This window comes from Coregonus lavaretus, assembly GCF_964263955.1.
Source record: "Coregonus lavaretus genome assembly, contig: SUPER_35_unloc_2, whole genome shotgun sequence".
Lineage (NCBI taxonomy): Eukaryota > Metazoa > Chordata > Actinopteri > Salmoniformes > Salmonidae > Coregonus > Coregonus lavaretus.
Window position 1 is genome coordinate 3,609,797 of NW_028167180.1, and position 18,309 is coordinate 3,628,105.

Here is an 18,309-nt window from a genome sequence, read left to right on the forward strand (position 1 = left end):
CGTCTGCTCGCTCCCTTCTCATACGTTACTAACCGGCCCATCCGCAGCAATAGAGTGCCAGCCTATCTCCGTCAAGCAGAAGTGCTCAGGTTAAAAACTTACGGTTAAAAGATCACATGTATTTTGAATATCCGGATATCTGACTAACATTCATGATACTATTCGAGTAGTGAAATTATTTCAAACCCCCATTCTTATTTTTTTACTGATTTCCCAAGACTTGACCAGGAAGTTAATCTCTGTGGGTTTACGGTTGGTCCAGTTGGGCCAAGTGTTCTGTTCTGAATGCTCTAGCTATATTTGGCTCCTCGAAAACATAACATTTTGCTTGTGGTTCTGTTCAAGTTAAAGGTCCAATGCAGCTGTTTTTATCTCAATATCAAATCATTTGTGGGTAACAATTAAGTACCTTGCTTTGATTGTTTTCAATTAAAATGGTCAAACAGAAACAAAAAGAGCTTCTTAGCGAAGAGTAATTTCTCAAGCAAGAATGTAGCTAGGACTGTCTGGGAGTGGTCTGAGTGGGGAGGGGAAAACTCAAAACGAGCTCTTATTGGCAGAGAGGTTTGGAACTCTTTGTTATTGGTCTATTAACCAAAACTCCATCCCACCAAAACAGGCTGAAATTCCAGGTGGTCTTTTCAAACGGCTCTTACACTAAAAGGGCATTATCATCATTTACACAGTATTATTCCAACCTCCATAGTGTGAATATAAACCACTGTAAAATCATGTTTTTGACTGCACTGGGTCTTTAAGTTCCGTTCTGTCTTTTACTTTTGTTCTAGTTTCTGGTTCTGTTTTGGGCTCAGTCAGGAGCTGACGGGTGTGAGCTCTGGACTCAGAAATAGACTTCTAGAACCCGCGGCTCTCTCTCATTGTTTTCTCTCTCCGTCTCTCATTCTCTCTCTTTCTCTCGCTCTCGCACCTGCCTTTCACCTGCCTCTGTGGAAGACAAGAGGTGCTAACGAGTACCACCTGCCACGGCCCTTCCCTAAGAACATGTGATTCTCTCTCTCTCCCCCCAGTCATCACACTCCTATTGTAACTCGGCATATTTCATTCTGCTTCTACCTCTCTTCCTCCTCTTCTCCTCTCCCCCTTCTCGCCTTCTCTTTCCTGTATCTCCCCGCCCTCCCTCTCCTCCCTATCTCTCTCCTCCTGCCCTGCCTGCCTCCCTCTCCTCCCTATCTCTCTCCTCCTGCCCTGCCTGCCACCCTCTCCTCCCTATCTCTCTCCTCCTGCCCTGCCTGCCACCCTCTCCTCCCTATCTCTCTCCTCCTGCCCTTCCCTGCCTGCCTCCCTCTCCTCCCTATCTCTCTCCTCCTGCCCTGCCTGCCTCCCTCTCCTCCCTATCTCTCTCTCCTCCTGCCCTGCCCTGCCTGCCTCCCTCTCCTCCCTATCTCTCTCCTCCTGCCCTGCCTGCCTCCCTCTCCTCCCTATCTCTCTCTCCTCCTGCCCTGCCCTGCCTGCCTCCCTCTCCTCCCTATCTCTCTCCTCCTGCCCTGCCTGCCTGCCTCCCTCTCCTCCCTATCTCTCTCCTCCTGCCCTTCCCTGCCTGCCTCCCTCTCCTCCCTATCTCTCTCCTCCTGCCCTGTCTGCCTCCCTCTCCTCCCTCTCTCGCTCCTCCTGCCCTTCCCTGCCTGCCTCCCTCTCCTTCTCTCCTCTCTCTTTCCTCCTGCCTTGCCTGCCTCCCTCGCCTTCTCTCCTCTCTCTCTCCTCCTGCCCTGCCTGCCTCCCTCTCCTTCTCTCCTCTCTCTCATGCTGTTCATCTCTGAGTGTGGAGGTGATTAGCATCCTGTCACCCTGCTGCTTCTCTGTACAGCATCACCGTAATGTGTGTTTGTGGGTTAACTCTCGCTCTCGCTCTGTTTGAATAGAACTGAGTATGGAATGTGGTTTAAAAACGGTTTCTTCTGTGTGTGTGCCAGGTTAACTCTGTCCTTCCTCTTTGTGTGGTGCTATGTGGTTTAACCCTGTCATGTCCTCTCAGTATGGTGCTAGGTGGTTTAGCCCTGTCCTGTCTCCTCAGTGTGGTGCTTGGTGGTTTAACCCTGTCCTGTCCTGTCTCCTCAGTGTGGTGCTAGGTGGTTTAACCCTGTCCTGTCCTCTCAGTGTGGTGCTAGGTGGTTTAACCCTGTCCTGTCTCCTCAGTGTGGTGCTAGGTGGTTTAACCCTGTCCTGTCTCCTCAGTGTGGTGCTAGGTGGTTTAACCCTGTCCTGTCTCCTCAGTGTGGTGCTAGGTGGTTTAACCCTGTCCTGTCTCCTCAGTGTGGTGCTAGGTGGTTTAACCCTGTCCTGTCCCCTCAGTGTGGTGCTAGGTGGTTTAACCCTGTCCTGTCTCCTCAGTGTGGTGCTAGGTGGTTTAACCCTGTCCTGTCCCCTCAGTGTGGTGCTAGGTGGTTTAACCCTGTCCTGTCTCCTCAGTGTGGTGCTAGGTGGTTTAACCCTGTCCTGTCTCCTCAGTGTGGTGCTAGGTGGTTTAACCCTGTCCTGTCCCCTCAGTGTGGTGCTAGGTGGTTTAACCCTGTCCTGTCCTCTCTACTCAGTGTGAATGGAGCAGTGTGAGAGTGCCGCCTCTCTCCTGGCCTCTGTGCGTGAGCAGGAGCGGCAGTTTGAGCGTCTGACTCGTGCTCTGGAGGAGGAGAGGAGGTGTGGAGGCACCCTCCCGCGCCCTCCCCCCACTCTACAGGTAACGCCCTCGCCCCCATGGGATCACCCATCACCCCCATAGCCATCATGGTATCACCCGTTCTGTCTCGCCTCACCCCAGCCGTTTTACCATCGTCCCTCCTTGTTTCATCATCCTCCAACCGTCCTTGGAACTATCCATGCCATCACCTCCATAGCTGCCATTAGGGTTGCAAAATTCTGATATCTACCAGGAGGGAATAAGCAGGAAATTGGAGGATTTCTGGAAAACCTGTGGAATTTTTGTAAAGTTCACTGAATTTTGCAATCCTAGTCTCCATGGTATCACCCATCGCCTCACCCCAACTGGCTTACCGTCGACCCGCCTCGTTCCATCATTGTTCAACCCTTCCTGTAGCCATCATTGATCCACCCTATCATGACAGTCCGCTTCAGTCCCTCATGCTGTCAGGCTGGCCTCTGTCCCAGGCCATGGTGGAAACCGCTTTGTGTCGAACTAACCCCCAGCTCATCTCTGTGTATGTGCATGCCATGTGAATGTAGCCTGGTGCCTGGTCTCACATCTGGTTGTTCTTGCAGTTACGCATTGCAACAGACTTGTGGTTCAGGAAGGTTACAGAACATTACAGATCGTTCAGATAGTAGGGTTGGGCGGTATCCAGATGTTCATACCGTTTCTATACCATACCGGGTAGACGGTATTACCAGAAGTGCACACAAGGGGCGCTATAAAAAAACTAACTGATATATGTATTATTATTTTTACGCACAAAGCAATTTAGGCAACAGGGATCTTGATACAGGAGGGGATTGAAAGTCTCTAGTCTGGGTACCAGTCTTTTTAGCTAACATTCCACTCTTTGCCACTCCAAAGAGACTGGCCATTCGGCAATCTCAACGTTCGATGTGCAGCTGGATTTACGGCAGAGTTGCGATTGGAGGATAGCTGTGAGGGTTATCGAATCAGGATCAACTGCTCTGTTCTCCTCGAACTCATTAACGGTAGAATGTTCATATTTGAAGATGGCAGAAAGGTCAGTCTCTCTCGATGACGACGAGTGGCGCAGTGGTCTAAGGCACTGCATCGCAGTGTTAACTGTGCCACCAGAGATCCTGGTTCGAATCCAGGCTCTGTCGCAGCCGGCCGCGACCGGGAGACCCATGGGGCGGCGCACAATTGGCCCAGCGTCGTCCAGGGTAGGGGAGGGAATGGCCGGCAGGGATGTAGCTCAGTTGATAGAGCATGGCGTTTGCAACGCCAGGGTTGTGGGTTTGATTCCCACGGGGGGCCAGTATAAAAAAAAAAAAAAAAAAAGAAAAAAAAACAAAGATCTATTCGCTAACTGTAAGTCGCTCTGGATAAGAGCGTCTGCTAAATGACTAAAATGTAAATGTAAATGTAAATGTAAATGTAAATGTAAATGTAAATGTAAATGAGTGGAATGTTAGCTACAGAGACTGGTACTCAGGCTAGAATGTCTCCGCTGTAACCAAGAAGCTTGATCTAGACATCTAGCCACTTAGCTAGCAAGTCAGCAAACCAAATGCAAAGCTGGAGCCCTGAGCTGGATATAAACGATTTGACACATCTTAGACGACTTATAGTTATCCTTAACTTAAGCAGTGGCGTAGCACGCAGCCCCCGCCTCGGTTCCCCCAACCCCCCTCCAAAAAAATAAATAATAATATTTGTATTTATTTTCATAAACTGTATTAAAAATCATACCGTCGGCATTCCGAAGTACCCCGGTGTACGGTATAAACGGTATATATCACCAAAGCCTATCGGATATAAATATATCATGTAAAAACAGACATGTTTATCTGTCAGGTAGAATAGGGGAATTCGTGTTGGCTCTATTCGTTACATTTCTATCTGCAACTTTAACTTCACTGAATACACCCCTGCTCTTGTTCAGTCTAGGTGGGGAACACCAGTGAAACACATCTGTTGATCTCCTGCCCCCCCCCCCCCCCCCCTCCAAAGGGAAACGGGTCCAGTTAGACTGGTCTATTTAAAGCACAGGGGTGCTGTGTATTAGGCTTGGGTTGTATCCAGATTTTCATATGGTTATGCCGTCCTTCTCTCATACCAGGATTCACAAGGGGGCGCTAAAAACACAAGAAAAGCCCATTGGGCCTCTATTACCAGAATGCTAACACATTTTTTACAAACAAATAGTGAAATCACATAGACGCTGTTAGCTAAATGCTAACGAGTGAAAATGAACATAAACTAATTGCAAAGATAGGCGAATCCAGCTCATAAAGTTATACAAGCATTGCTAGTAGCTACTGAATGTCATTTCTGGTGACATTTACATGCGAAAGTGAGAAATTGTGCAAATGAACGAAGTTGTGATGCATGCTTTTCTGAAGGAAGAGCAGCGTGTGCACACTGGGCAGAGGGGAGAACGGAGGAGAAAAATCCCCTTTATTTTTACACATTCTTACCGTTGCCCACTTGATTCATAACCGGTTGGGTTTTGTCCAATCCCTGGACTATGTTACTGTCTACAATGTTCACTTCCTGTTTAGTGTCTGTGACTCAGTGTCCGTCTCCCCTATCTGAACGTAGTGACCGCATAGCTTTAGATAACTTGTGAACACACACACACACTGCCTGGTAAGCAAACACACTGAGGCGTGTAATTTTACCACCCTCAGCCATTTTATAAACACACTACATGTAAAACACAGTCACGTAGTCTCCTCTCCTCTCTCTCAGGGTTGGTCTGGTCAGTCAGTGTTGTATCTCTGGAGAACAGACAGAGGGTTGGAATGTGCCTGGTCTTCACCCTGTTTACATAGCTGACAGGCGCACACACACACACACACACTGAGACACACACACACACTGAGAAGCACACTGACACAGCCGACCACCCACTGACAGGTTCTCACACGCCCTGCTCTCTCTGAGGTTCTCTCTCTCTTTCTAGCTGGCAACACTGTAGCTCTAAACCGGTCTGTCGTCCTCCTCCATGACTCACCCATTCTGTCCATCCATTCATGTTTTTTAATTCGCTTCATCAATTGTTGGATTGTTTTGTCGACTTTGTATTTACTGTATTTCTGCTTAAATGACTTGATGTTCTGCGGGATGTCTGGGATTGACTGAACGGGATAGTGGTTTGTGGGTGTTGTCCCTGTGTGTGAAATGAGCCTGGGGCTCTGATGTAATGACATTCTCTCTGTGTCCTGCATTAACCTTCTCCTCTGAATGTTTGGAATAACTCTGCTCCTCCTTGGCCACTGGCCACTGCGGTCGACACACACACCACACACACACACACACACACACACACACTGTGTCCTCTTGTGTAAACAGCTCCCATCTTCCCCTCTGCTCTACAGAATGGCCGTGTTTCTTGTGATGCGGACATAGAGAGGCTCACACTGAACGAGGGATACGTCAACGGGACACATGTAAGCTGTGTGTCTGTACCTGAATATGTATTTCTCTTTGTCAGTTGTGTGTCTGTCAGTCTTTATGTATCTCTGTGTGTGTGTGTGTTCACCTGTGTTAATTAAGTCTGCTAGTGTACATTTGATGTGAATCCTGTGTGTGCGTTTTATATTGTGTGTGTGCGTTTTATATTGTGTGTGTGTAACGGTGTCTGTCTCTGTTCTTCAGTACAGGATGGAGCCGGGTCACGCCGTTCAGGAGACGTTTACCGTGGAGGAGGACCCTCAGGAAGCTCCCCCCGTCATCTCCGTGGAAACCAGCGAAGATGGCACCACGCGCCGCACAGAAACTACGGTACTATCTTTACACACACACACACACACACACACACACGCACACACGCACCACACACACACACCACACACACACACACACACCACACACACACACACACACACGCACACACGCACACACACACACACACACACACAGTTGACACTTGAGGATTGTGAATTACATTAGCTAATTGACTGACCATTTCTGCCTCCACACCTCCTACTTTCTCTCTTTTATATTTTCTTCTCTTTCTCTCCCCTCCTCCTTTTCCTCTCCAACCTCTCTCCCCCTCCCCTGACTCGTACGGTCATTCACACCATGTCCGACACTAACCTTGTATCTGTTTCTCCTCTCCTCCCTTCTCCCCCCTCTCCTCCCTCCTCCCCCTCTCCTTCCTCCTCCCCCTTTTCCCCCTCTCCCACCTCCTCCCCCTCTCCTCCCTCCTCTCCCCAGGTAAAGAAGGTAGTGAAGACTACCATGACTCGTACAGTCATCCCCTCTGTGTCTGACAACCTCTCCCTGGATGGAGGGGGGTCTATGACAGGTATGGGGGGTTACACCACCCCCATGGAGCGGGTCTACAGACAGCCAGGGCCTCCCATGGACTACCCCACCAACACCGTGCCCCGAAACTACCAGTACGGACCCCCGGCGGGGTACGACGACTACCGCCAGGGCCCTCCCTCCATAGGGGAGACCTACGCCAGCCTGAGCAGGGGAGCACGCATGGACGACCGCTACAGGTAGGATAGATGAAGATGACAGAGAACTCTTCTGTGGGATCTGTTGTTTCTTAACCATAGGAGTGGAGTTGGGAGACAATAGATATATCATCTCTTTTCCCCCGCTCTCCTCCTCAACGCTCCCCTCTCCTCTCCTCTCCTCCCCCCCCTCTTCTCCTCTCCCCTCCCCACTTCTCCCCCTCCAGGCCAGCGGATGGGTACCGGACCCTGGACTCAGGATACAGAGCCATCAGCAGGAACCAGCTGGACCCATACGCAGCACAGCCACAGGTGGGTCGTGTTAAATAAAGTGGGTCGTATGGCCAATGTGTTGTTGCTGTGGAGACTGCAGAGTGTGTATTAACGTGTGATGATATTGTATTGGTCAGGTGGGTCGTATGGGCAGTGCGTTGGAGCTGTCGGGGATGCAGAGGTTTGTCGCGGAGCCGTATGGTCTGGAAGATGACCAGAGGAGTGTGGGATATGACGAGGCAGACTACGGCATGGGACCGGCCATCCACTACGGGACAGTACCACGCAACCAGCACGCCTTTAACCACGGACCGCCCCGCAGGACAGGGTACAGACACCAGTGTGTGGAGGGAGGGTGTGTGTGTGTGTGTGTTGATCTGAAAGGTTGTGTGTGTGTGTGTGTGTGTGTGACATTTCTGTCGCTGAATTTGTGCCTTTAATGTCTGGTCTCCCTTTCTCTATCCCTGGTTGGTTATTCAGTCAGTGTAGTGTCCACTCCATACTAACCCCTGTCGGTGTAGTGTCCACTCCATACTAACCCCTGTCGGTGTAGTGTCCACTCCATACTAACCCCTGTCGGTGTAGTGTCCACTCCATACTAACCCCTGTCGGTGTAGTGTCCACTCCATACTAACCCCTGTCGGTGTAGTGTCCACTCCATACTAACCCCTGTCGGTGTAGTGTCCACTCCATACTAACCCCTGTCGGTGTAGTGTCCACTCCATACTAACCCCTGTTGGTGTAGTGTCCACTCCATACTAACCCCTGTCGGTGTAGTGTCCACTCCATACTAATCCCTATCTCTACTTCCCATCCCATCCCAGGAGTAGTGTCCACTCCATACTAACCCCTACCTCTTCTCTCCCCTCCCAGGAGCTATGAAGGGACTCTGGATGGAGACATGAGTGGAGCTGGGGACATGTACTACTGGGGTGGTGCTCCCCTGGCCCAGGGAGAGAGGGGTAGCATGGCCTCATTGGACAGGTGAGACTCCTTGGTGGCATATATTTTTGATATATCAGGGGTATTCAAATCCAAGCCTGGAGGTCCGGACCAGGGCCTAAAATGAACACCCTCCACCTGCCGAACGCGGGTAGATTTTGGCATTGGCGGGTCAGATGTCTATTTCACCAGCCACGTTGGCAGGTGATCAGGGCTCCACAGTTCGTGCATTTCACTCACATTTGTGAATACAAAATTGTTAAGTATGATCACATTTATAGTCAATTAAATGCTGCAGTAGCTGTTTTCAAAGTATTTCTGCCGTTTTGTTTCATAGCTGGTAAATTCATCGCACAAAGTCAAAGAACTAGGAATCCTATAGCCTTTCCCACGTCGCACTGCAACACTGCCTGGCAGGGGGCTGGGAGCCTGTGAAGAGCTGAGTGAAAGATTCATTTTTAGCAGCGCTGCGCACAGGAATAAAAGTTAATCTAATTGACTTGAAGCTAAAGTCTACTGAAGTGAGACTGTGTCCTTGTGTTCCTTGGCTATTTACATGTGTTTTGTTCACAAGCGAGGTTGTTTTTCAATGTTTTGAGTTTGAAATGCTAGAGAAGAGAAAACAACCCTGCTGCCAGTCAGGCACGAACATGAATCCAGGCGCGTTACCACGGTAACCTCCCGCCCTTAACGGGGCAGGTGATCATTCTTGTTAAAAGACTCTGGTCACAAAAAATGAAATGAAACAATATACCTCATTACTTCTTACTGGTAATACATGTATTGTTTTAGAAACATTACAAAGCATGCTCATCTGTTTTCTTTGTGTTTGGTTGGTGTAATTTTAGGGGGGGGGGAATATTTTGGCTGGTAAAAACTCTGAGTGGCTGGTAGATCTTTAAATCTACCTGCCACAGTGGCTGGTGGAACAAAAAGTAAATTTTAGGACTTGTCCGGATTACTGCTGGTTTTCTGTTCTACCTGATAATTAATTGCACCCGCCTTGTGTCCCAGGTCTAAGTCAGTCCCTAATTAGAGGGGAAGAATGATATTCAGCAGTAGAACTAGATTCAAGGTCCAGATTTGGAATTTACCTTCACTACTGTAAGTCGCTTTGGTTGAAAGTGTTATATATATATATTCTCTTATCTCATTGGCCAGCACCCTGAGGAAAGGCCCCGCCGCCACTTCCTGGAGACAGCCTGAGCTGCCGGAGGTCATCGCCATGCTTAACTACAGACTGGACCCCGTCAAGAGCAACGCTGCCGCATACCTGCAGCACCTCACCTTTAAGAACGACAAGGTAATTTATACACCTGCAGCACCTCACCTTTAAGAACGACAAGGTAATTTATACACCTGCAGCACCTCACCTTTTAAGAACGACAAGGTAATATATACACCTGCAGCACCTCACCTTTAAGAACGACAAGGTAATTTATACACCTGCAGCACCTTACCTTTAAGAACGACAAAGTAATGGGCATGTTCCTCTGCCCAGGTGTTGCTGACGCCTGCCAGATCTTACAACGCCTGTATATTTTATGTATCGGCTAACCACATCATATGTTAAAGCACTCAGTTAGTCGATGACGTGGCACGTAACCATTGGTTGATGCAAGCAACGTCTGAGCAGGGGAACGCGACCAATACACCTCACCTTTAAGAACGACAAGGTAACATGTGACTTGCTCTACATAATCAGTCACATTGACCCAAAAACCATTTGGAATTTTAGACAGTGCTGGAAAGAAGAGAATGTTAGCTTTGTAATGAGGCCAACATGATCTCTCTACTCCAAATATCAAACGAGTTACGTGCCATTTACATGTAGAGTGTCCCCACACCAACTAAGTCAAAGTTTGCAGTTACTTTTAAGACATTTATTCAAAGAATGAATATCAACTTAATACAAAACATAATACATGAAATCCATTAACATGTTCTTTCTTTCTCTCTCACACACTCACACACTACATATAAATTCCATCTTGCTCTAACTATACTGACATAGTGTCTGTCTGCATCGTTGTCATGTGCACATGTATACGTACCCACATGTGAACACATACAAGCAACAGAATGTATTGGCTACATTCACTTATGTTCACACGTACATGACAGAGAAACACGTGCACGTCTCATGTTCATGCCACGACATGTGCGAAGACTACATGCGGTGTGCACGTGTTTGAACGCATGTGTACGTGCACATGCATGAAACGCCCATGTCAAGCAACTTGGATGCAGTGTTGAAGTAAAATCATCTCAAGCAAATGTGGTGATACTCAAAGGAACTCAAACAACATTGAAATTGGATCAATTGTATATATATTTTTATATACATATCCCGTTTAGAATGTGTTTTGTGATGCGGTTCACAGCAGCACTGACAGATGTGTTGGCATGACAACTGCGTCAGAGTTGTGAACGACATATCCTCCTCCCCTCCCTTGTGTTCCATGCTGGCTGAAGACCTAGCTAGCCAGTAACGTGCTAACACCAGACACGGATGGAAGGGGAAACGTATAAGGATCTTTGCCATAGATGAAGAGGGTAAACTTGTAATTATAGTTGCTGACACCCTACAGTCACATTTTGGCACCAGTGGAGTAGCTATCTATCTATATAAACCACGCTCCTCTGCAAACTTGCCTTCTCTGATGTTGGTTACAAGGCAGTACTTATGCAAACACACCTTCTCCGATGTTGGTTACAAGGCAGTACTTATGCAAACACACCTTCTCCGATGTTGGTTACAAGGCGGTACTTGTAACCAACATCGGAGATGGCGTGTTTGCGGAGAGGTATGGTTTATATAGCTAGATAGAATGTTTCACTGCAGATAATGTCCTCTGATGTTTCCTTTCTTTTGTTGGCTCCTTTTTGAGCTGACCGTTTCCTTGCAGAGGTTTCCATGGAACCAGCGATCTTGCCAATGAGCACTAGATGTTTTTCATCTGAAAGATAAGACGAATAGCAATGTATAATTCTTTAACATTCAGTCATCGTTATAATCTATTCTAGTAAATACATTTAGTAATATCAACACACTTTCTATAACACACAAATTACACACAACCTGCACTCATTGAAATGCATGCGTGAACACACACACACACACACACACTTTTACTAGTATTGTAAATGGGCCATGTTTGATATTAAAGGTATGTGATAACTATAGATGGCCATTTCATGCATTTATGTAACCTGTCATTTGGACAAATATATTCACTCACTCACTCGCTCAACTACAAACACACACCGGTCCCGTAAATTACGAGCTACATAGCTAGCTAGGTTGCATGGGCAGAACATCCCCCACTTCTCTCTCTCTCTCTCTCTCACACACACACACATACACACACACTTGGCTTTAATACACACGACAAGGTAATTTATACACCTGCAGCACCTTACCTTTAAGAACGACAAGGTAATATCTTTATCTATACACACTTTCTTTATATACACATAGCCACTACCTGCAGCACCTCACCTTCACAGCCCCTTGCATATCTACCTCAATGACCTCGTACCCCTGCACATCCACCCCGTACTGGTACCCCTTCTATCGTTACTCATTGTGTATTTATTATTACTTTTGTTAATAAGTGTTATTATTTTTCTATTTTTTTCTATTTTCTCTCTGTCTGCATTTTTGAAGGGCCCATAAGTAAGCATTTCACTGTTAGTCTACGCTTGTTGTTTACCAAGCATGTGACGAATAAAATTAGATTTGATTACACACACACACACACAGACACACCCTCTTTATCTATTCATAAACACAGCCATGCTGCAGGCAACCTAGCTACTGTCTTTCATGTCAGAATGAGAGCAAGACACAACCACTAACACCTCTCCCTCCTCTCCTCTCTCCCTCCTTCCCACTCCCTCCCTCATCCCTCTCCTCTTTCCCTCCTTCCCACTCCCTCCCTCATCCCTCTCTCCCTCCTTCCCTCTCTCTCCCTTCCCTCTCCTCCCTCCTTCCCTCCCTTTCCTCTCTCCCTCTCCCTCCCTCCCCCTCCCTCCTTCCCTCTCTCTCCCTCTCCTTCCTCTCCTCTCTCCCTCCTTCCTTCCCTCTCCTTCCTCTCCTCTCTCCCTCCATCCCTCTCCCTCCATCCCTCTCCCTCCTCTCCTCTCTCCTTCCCACTCTCTCCCTCCTTCCCTCTCTCTCCCTTCCCTCTCCTCCCTCCTTCCCTCCCTCTCCTCTCTCCCTCCTTCCTTCCCCCTCTCCTTCCTCTCCTCTCTCCCTCCTCTCCTTCCTCTCTTCTCTCCCTCCTTCCCTTTCCTCTCCTTCCTCTCCCCCCTCCCCCCTCCCTTCTCTCCCTCCCCTCCAGGTGAAGACAGATGTCCGTCGTATGAAAGGTATCCCATCCCTGGTGTCCATGTTAGACAACCCTAAGAAGGAGGTTCACCACGCTGCCTGCGGCGCGCTCAAAAACATCTCTTACGGACGAGACGCTGACAATAAGATCGCCATCAAGAACTGTGATGGAATACCGGCCCTGGTCAGACTACTGAGGAAGACCAGAGACCAAGACCTGACCGATACTATCACAGGTAATACTACTGCTACTACAGTACTGTAGTATTACTATTACTACTATATGTGGGAGACAGTAGTGTATAAGTGTAGTATTACTACTATAAGTGGGAGACGGTAGTGTATAAGTGTAGTATTACTACTATAAGTGGGTGACGGTAGTATTACTACTATATGTGGGAGACGGTAGTGTATAAGTGTAGTATTACTACTATAAGTGGGTGACAGTAGTGTATAAGTGTAGTATTACTACTATAAGTGGGTGACGGTAGTGTATAAGTGTAGTATTACTACTATAAGTGGGTAACGGTAGTGTATAAGTGTAGTATTACTACTATAAGTGGGGAACGGTAGTGTATAAGTGTAGTATTACTACTATAAGTGGGTAACGGTAGTGTATAAGTGTAGTATTACTACTATAAGTGGGTAACGGTAGTGTATAAGTGTAGTATTACTACTATAAGTGGGTAACGATAGTGTATAAGTGTAGTATTACTACTATAAGTGGGTAACGGTAGTGTATAAGTGTAGTATTACTACTATAAGTGGGTAACGATAGTGTATAAGTGTAGTATTACTACTATAAGTGGGTAACGGTAGTGTATAAGTGTAGTATTACCACTTCAACAATCTGAAACCTGACTTCATAGTTGGAGTTTTGAGGTGTTATGGAGTGTTTTCTCAACTATGTTTCATTTCTCTCATTGTTTATCTAAATAAGCAGATATTAGGATAATGTTGATGCCGGTGGTGGTGGTGACGGTGGTTGTGACGGTAGTAGTGGTGGTGATGATGGTAGTGATGATGATCCGTCTCCCTCTTCCTCAGGCACGCTGTGGAACCTGTCGTCTCACGACTCGGTGAAGATGGAGATCGTTGACCACGCGCTGCACGCCCTCTCAGACGAGGTGATGGTGCCGCACTCGGGCTGGGAGAGGGGGAATGAGGGAGGAGGAGAGGAGAACCTCAAACCCCGACACCTGGAGTGGGAGACGGCCCTCACCAACACAGCTGGCTGTCTGAGGTACAGAGAGGGGGATGGAGGGATTGTATAGTGGGAGGAAGAAGAGGGTGATATGGCCAGAATATCATATCACAATACGTTTCTCATTTTTTAACGGTATTTTATGTTTTCTGAATAATAAAAGTTCTAAATATGTTTAATGCTTGAACCTTGACCCTAGAATTGCAACGGATTAATTCTTAATGCTTTTTACTGGACTTTCTCTATTCTGATGGTTTTATCCTCAACCAAACTAGGACCTAACTGACGTGAAGTCGTCCAATTTGTTGAACTTTTCATTTAACTTAGCACTGTATGAAAATATCGTTATAGACGGTATTGTAAAAAGACATACCAGTATTGAAGATGTATCGGCCAGCACTAAAACAGCCATGTGTAGTCCATGAGTGAGTGGTAGCTGTGTGTTCATCTTGCAGTGGTGCGTGTATGTGCATGTCTGTTCATGTGTGCCTGAGGAATTCCCTAACGGTAGGGCAGAGTGGGAATGTGCTGTCTTCTACGGTGGGTGGGTCTCTCTCTGTTAAAGGCAGGCTACAACACAATGACTGGCCCAGGAACCTGATCTACCATCTCACTACACTGGAGTTTAACCACCACAGGCGGCATCCTAAATGGCGCCCTATGTAGTGCACTACTTTTGGCATCCCTAACTTTAGTGCACCACATAGAGAATAGGGTGTCTTTTGGGACGGAGCCACACCCTTTCAGTCTTTCAGTCTCTGAAACCAGCACACTGAAATAGGACCGCTCAGTGTTTTATTACTAATGGTTGTGTTGTGTGCTGGAATCCTTATGTGGCCACTGATAGTAGCCACTCTCATTCCACTCTCTCTGTCTCTCTCTGTCTGTCTCTGTCTCTCTCTCTGTCTTTCTCTGTCTTTCTCTCTCTGTCTTTCTGTCTATTTCTCTCTCTCTCTGCCTCTCTCTCTCTCTGTCCATTTTATTCTGTCCCTCTGTTTCTGTATTGCTTGTTATTTTGCTTTCTCACACACCCCTTCTCTCCCTCTCCTCCCCCCTCTCTCGCTCTCTCTCTAAACCAGGAACGTGAGCTCAGAGCGCAGTGAGGCCAGGAGGAAGCTGAGAGAGTGCACAGGATTAGTCGACTCGCTCATGTACATTGTCCAATCACAGATAAACCTGAAAGACGTGGACAACAAGGTGCGCATGCGCACACAATGCTGTTTTTCTTGCTATCCTTTCAACGTGATCCTGAACTTTGATTGTGTGCCCGCATATATTTTAATCCTGTTTCCCTTTTCTCTCTCTCTCTCTCTCTCTCTCTCTCTCTCTCTCTCTCTCTCTCTCTCTCTCTCTCTGTCTCTCTCTCTCTGTCTCTCTCTCTCTCTCTGTGTCTCTCTCTCTCTCTCTCTCTCTCTCTCTCTCTCTCTCTCTCTCTCTCTCTCTGTCTCTCTGTCTCTCTGTCTCTCTCTCTCTCTCTCTCTCTCTCTCTCTCTCTCTCTCTCTCTCTCTCTCTCTCTCTCTCTCTCTCTCTCTCTCTCTCTCTCTCTCTCTCTCTCTCTCTCTCTCTCTCTCTCTCTCTCTCTCTCTCTCTCTCTCTCTCTCTCTCTGTCTCTGTCTCTGTCTCTCCAGCTGATAGAGAACAGTATGTGTCTGCTGAGGAATCTGTCCTATCAGGTATTGTTGTTGTTGATAATGTTCCCCTTTCTCCCCTGTTTCTTTCTAGTGTTTTCTTCTGCCTTCTGTGACCTTTTGAATTGGACTTTAAAGAGATTCTCTGGTACTTCTGTGGGCTTTATTAGCCAGTAGTTGTTAGTGTTGCACGGTATTCCCAAACCTCTGTACGTTTTCGATACCAGAACATGACAAACGGTTTGGTACTGGAATTAATGTTACTTTTGGTGCTTGTGTCAAATGAGTCTCACGTCGTCTACTGATTGAGAGAGGATCAAGTCTGTTTATCAGCATAGACGATGTCCCCTTATAGCGCCAGAGCACTGTGCCTGCTCCACTTACCCACTGCTGGCTCTAGCCTGTTCTGAGGAACCACTGCACTCACTGGGAGTCCGGGCTGCATCATCGTGTTGCACAGAAGTTAACACACTTTAATAAAGCAACACGGCATATAGAAATGTTGAAACTGTTAATTACTGTTAGCAAAACAATGTCCATTACAGGCTAGAACACTTTACAATGCAAGAAGATAGCGGTAGCTTCCAGCTTTGTAGGAACATTTTCCTTGCTAGCTTACAGCTGAAGCTAACATCAATTCAATACCCTACTACCTTGTTTGTGATGACATTCAAACCATAACGAAAAATATTTCTGATTTCAAAGCTGATTGTAACCAAAACCTTTATTAATTCACTTCGTCTCTCCCGCCTCATTTCTTTCCCAGTCAAGATCATATTTGCTTGAGCTTTGAACTGACTGTGTGTGTAAATGATGTCATGGGTCTTAAAGAGACAGTGCACACTTTTATAAAATGAGATTGCTGCTTCTATGCAAATCTTGATTTACCCAGTTTATCAATAGAGATTTATCATTCAAATAAATGATTACCATTATGTTGTTATGGAGTTAGATTAGTAAAAAAAACTAATTCAAATTGATTGTATAATTGATTCATTAACGCATACATTCAAAAATCAAACATTTAAAATGTAATGATATTGAACTCGAAGATCTGTCTGGATCAAGTGCCATTCTGTGACTTTGGCCATGGTATCGTTTTTTTGCCATGGTATCGTTTTGGTACTGTATCGAGTATCATGATACTAAACCTGGTATCTGTATCGCAGTCGAAATTCTGGTATCGTGACAACACTTTTCACAGTTCTGAAAGTAGCGCTCACGAGCCAAAAGTGGTCCCTGAAAATTGCGTACTACGTCACATATGCATAGATATGTGCACCATGTCACTGCTCTCTCTCTCTCTCTGTTGTGTGTGCATCTTGCTAGCTGTCACTCAAATGACGAGGGGCTGAAGCTCATTGGCTAGAACTTGAATTGCTAGGGTGTTGGCCCACATGCGGTAAAATGTAGGGAAAATGGCGCAGCACAGCTTCCAGAAAAATATGCTTTCAAACTAGGGATTTCGTGGCTAATTGAAGTAAGACAGTAATTCTGCTCATAGATTATGAATGCATGAAGTACATATTGACACATCAGCCCAAAGCGGGAGGGTTAAAAAATTACTTAGGAGTCAGCAAAGTTCCGGAGCATGTCTTTAAATAAGCAATATTATACTATATAATTCTAATTGTGATTTGACCTTAGGTGCACCGGGAGGTGCCGGGCGCTGAGCGCTACCAGGAAGCCATGTCCCTCAACCAGGGCCCCGCCCCCTCCACTGGAAAGACCAACCGCTTCAGCTCCCGCAGGGGCAAAGGTGTGTGTGTCTGTGTTCTCCTGTGTGAGAGTGTTTATATTATGTGTGTGGAAGACAGATGGAGAGTGAGAGTGATGTAATTGTTGACTTTAGAGTGTGTGTGTGTAGTATAGTGACAGTGTAGCAGGAAAGACAGACAGCAGACAGGTCTCTGTTTACCCCGTCCTAAAGAATGGTCTCTGTTTACCCCGTCCTAAAGAATGGTCTCTGTTTACCCCATCCTAAAGAATGGTCTCTGTTTACCCCATCCTAAAGAATGGTCTCTGTTTACCCCATCCTAAAGAATGGTCTCTGTTTACCCCATCCTAAAGAATGGTCTCTGTTTACCCCATCCTAAAGAATGGTCTCTGTTTACCCTGTCCTAAAGAATGGTCTCTGTTTACCCCGTCCTAAAGAATGGTCTCTGTTTACCCCGTCCTAAAGAATGGTCTCTGTTTACCCCGTCCTAAAGAATGGTCTCTGTTTACCCCATCCTAAAGAATGGTCTCTGTTTACCCCGTCCTAAAGAATGGTCTCTGTTTACCCCGTCCTAAAGAATGGTCTCTGTTTACCCCGTCCTAAAGAATGGTCTCTGTTTACCCCATCCTAAAGAATGGTCTCTGTTTACCCCGTCCTAAAGAATGGTCTCTGTTTACCCCGTCCTAAAGAATGGTCTCTGTTTACCCCATCCTAAAGAATGGTCTCTGTTTACCCCATCCTAAAGAATGGTCTCTGTTTACCCCGTCCTAAAGAATGGTCTCTGTTTACCCCGTCCTAAAGAATGGTCTCTGTTTACCCCATCCTAAAGAATGGTCTCTGTTTACCCCATCCTAAAGAATGGTCTCTGTTTACCCCATCCTAAAGAATGGTCTCTGTTTACCCCATCCTAAAGAATGGTCTCACTCTATCCTTACTGTCTGTGTGTCTGATGTCTGTCTGTGATATAAATTATTTGTTTGTTTCTCTCTGACATTTTGTTTTTGATGGTTTGTCTTTGTGTGTCTGTCTGTGTGCTGGCATGCACATTAGTGTGTGTTTTTGCTGGGATAGTTTCTAATCTAAGTCTACAGTTGAGCTATGCTTGGTGCTTTG

General features: G+C 46.7%; 1 protein-coding gene across 10 annotated transcripts in view; it reads left to right on the plus strand.

Moving 5' to 3' along the window:
* The window catches only part of LOC311110259 (catenin delta-1-like), a 44,662-nt gene that overhangs the window by 12,325 nt on the left and 14,028 nt on the right, over window positions 1-18,309 (plus strand). For 6 of the 10 annotated variants that reach the window (XM_084188793.1, XM_084188790.1, XM_084188794.1 and 3 more), the window contains exons 1-13: window positions 2,550-2,692; window positions 6,010-6,081; window positions 6,290-6,415; window positions 6,851-7,140; window positions 7,326-7,410; window positions 7,509-7,699; window positions 8,245-8,355; window positions 9,475-9,616; window positions 12,660-12,882; window positions 13,694-13,889; window positions 14,930-15,047; window positions 15,480-15,524; window positions 17,127-17,238. In XM_084188793.1, coding sequence (XP_084044919.1) covers window positions 2,555-2,692; window positions 6,010-6,081; window positions 6,290-6,415; window positions 6,851-7,140; window positions 7,326-7,410; window positions 7,509-7,699; window positions 8,245-8,355; window positions 9,475-9,616; window positions 12,660-12,882; window positions 13,694-13,889; window positions 14,930-15,047; window positions 15,480-15,524; window positions 17,127-17,238 — 1,849 coding nt within the window. In that variant the 5' untranslated portion in view covers window positions 2,550-2,554. Of the gene's footprint in view, window positions 1-2,549; window positions 2,693-6,009; window positions 6,082-6,289; window positions 6,416-6,850; window positions 7,141-7,325; window positions 7,411-7,508; window positions 7,700-8,244; window positions 8,356-9,474; window positions 9,617-12,659; window positions 12,883-13,693; window positions 13,890-14,929; window positions 15,048-15,479; window positions 15,525-17,126; window positions 17,239-18,309 lie in introns of those variants that run through there. The other 4 variants (XM_084188799.1, XM_084188795.1, XM_084188797.1 and 1 more) reach the window with 2 other exon arrangements.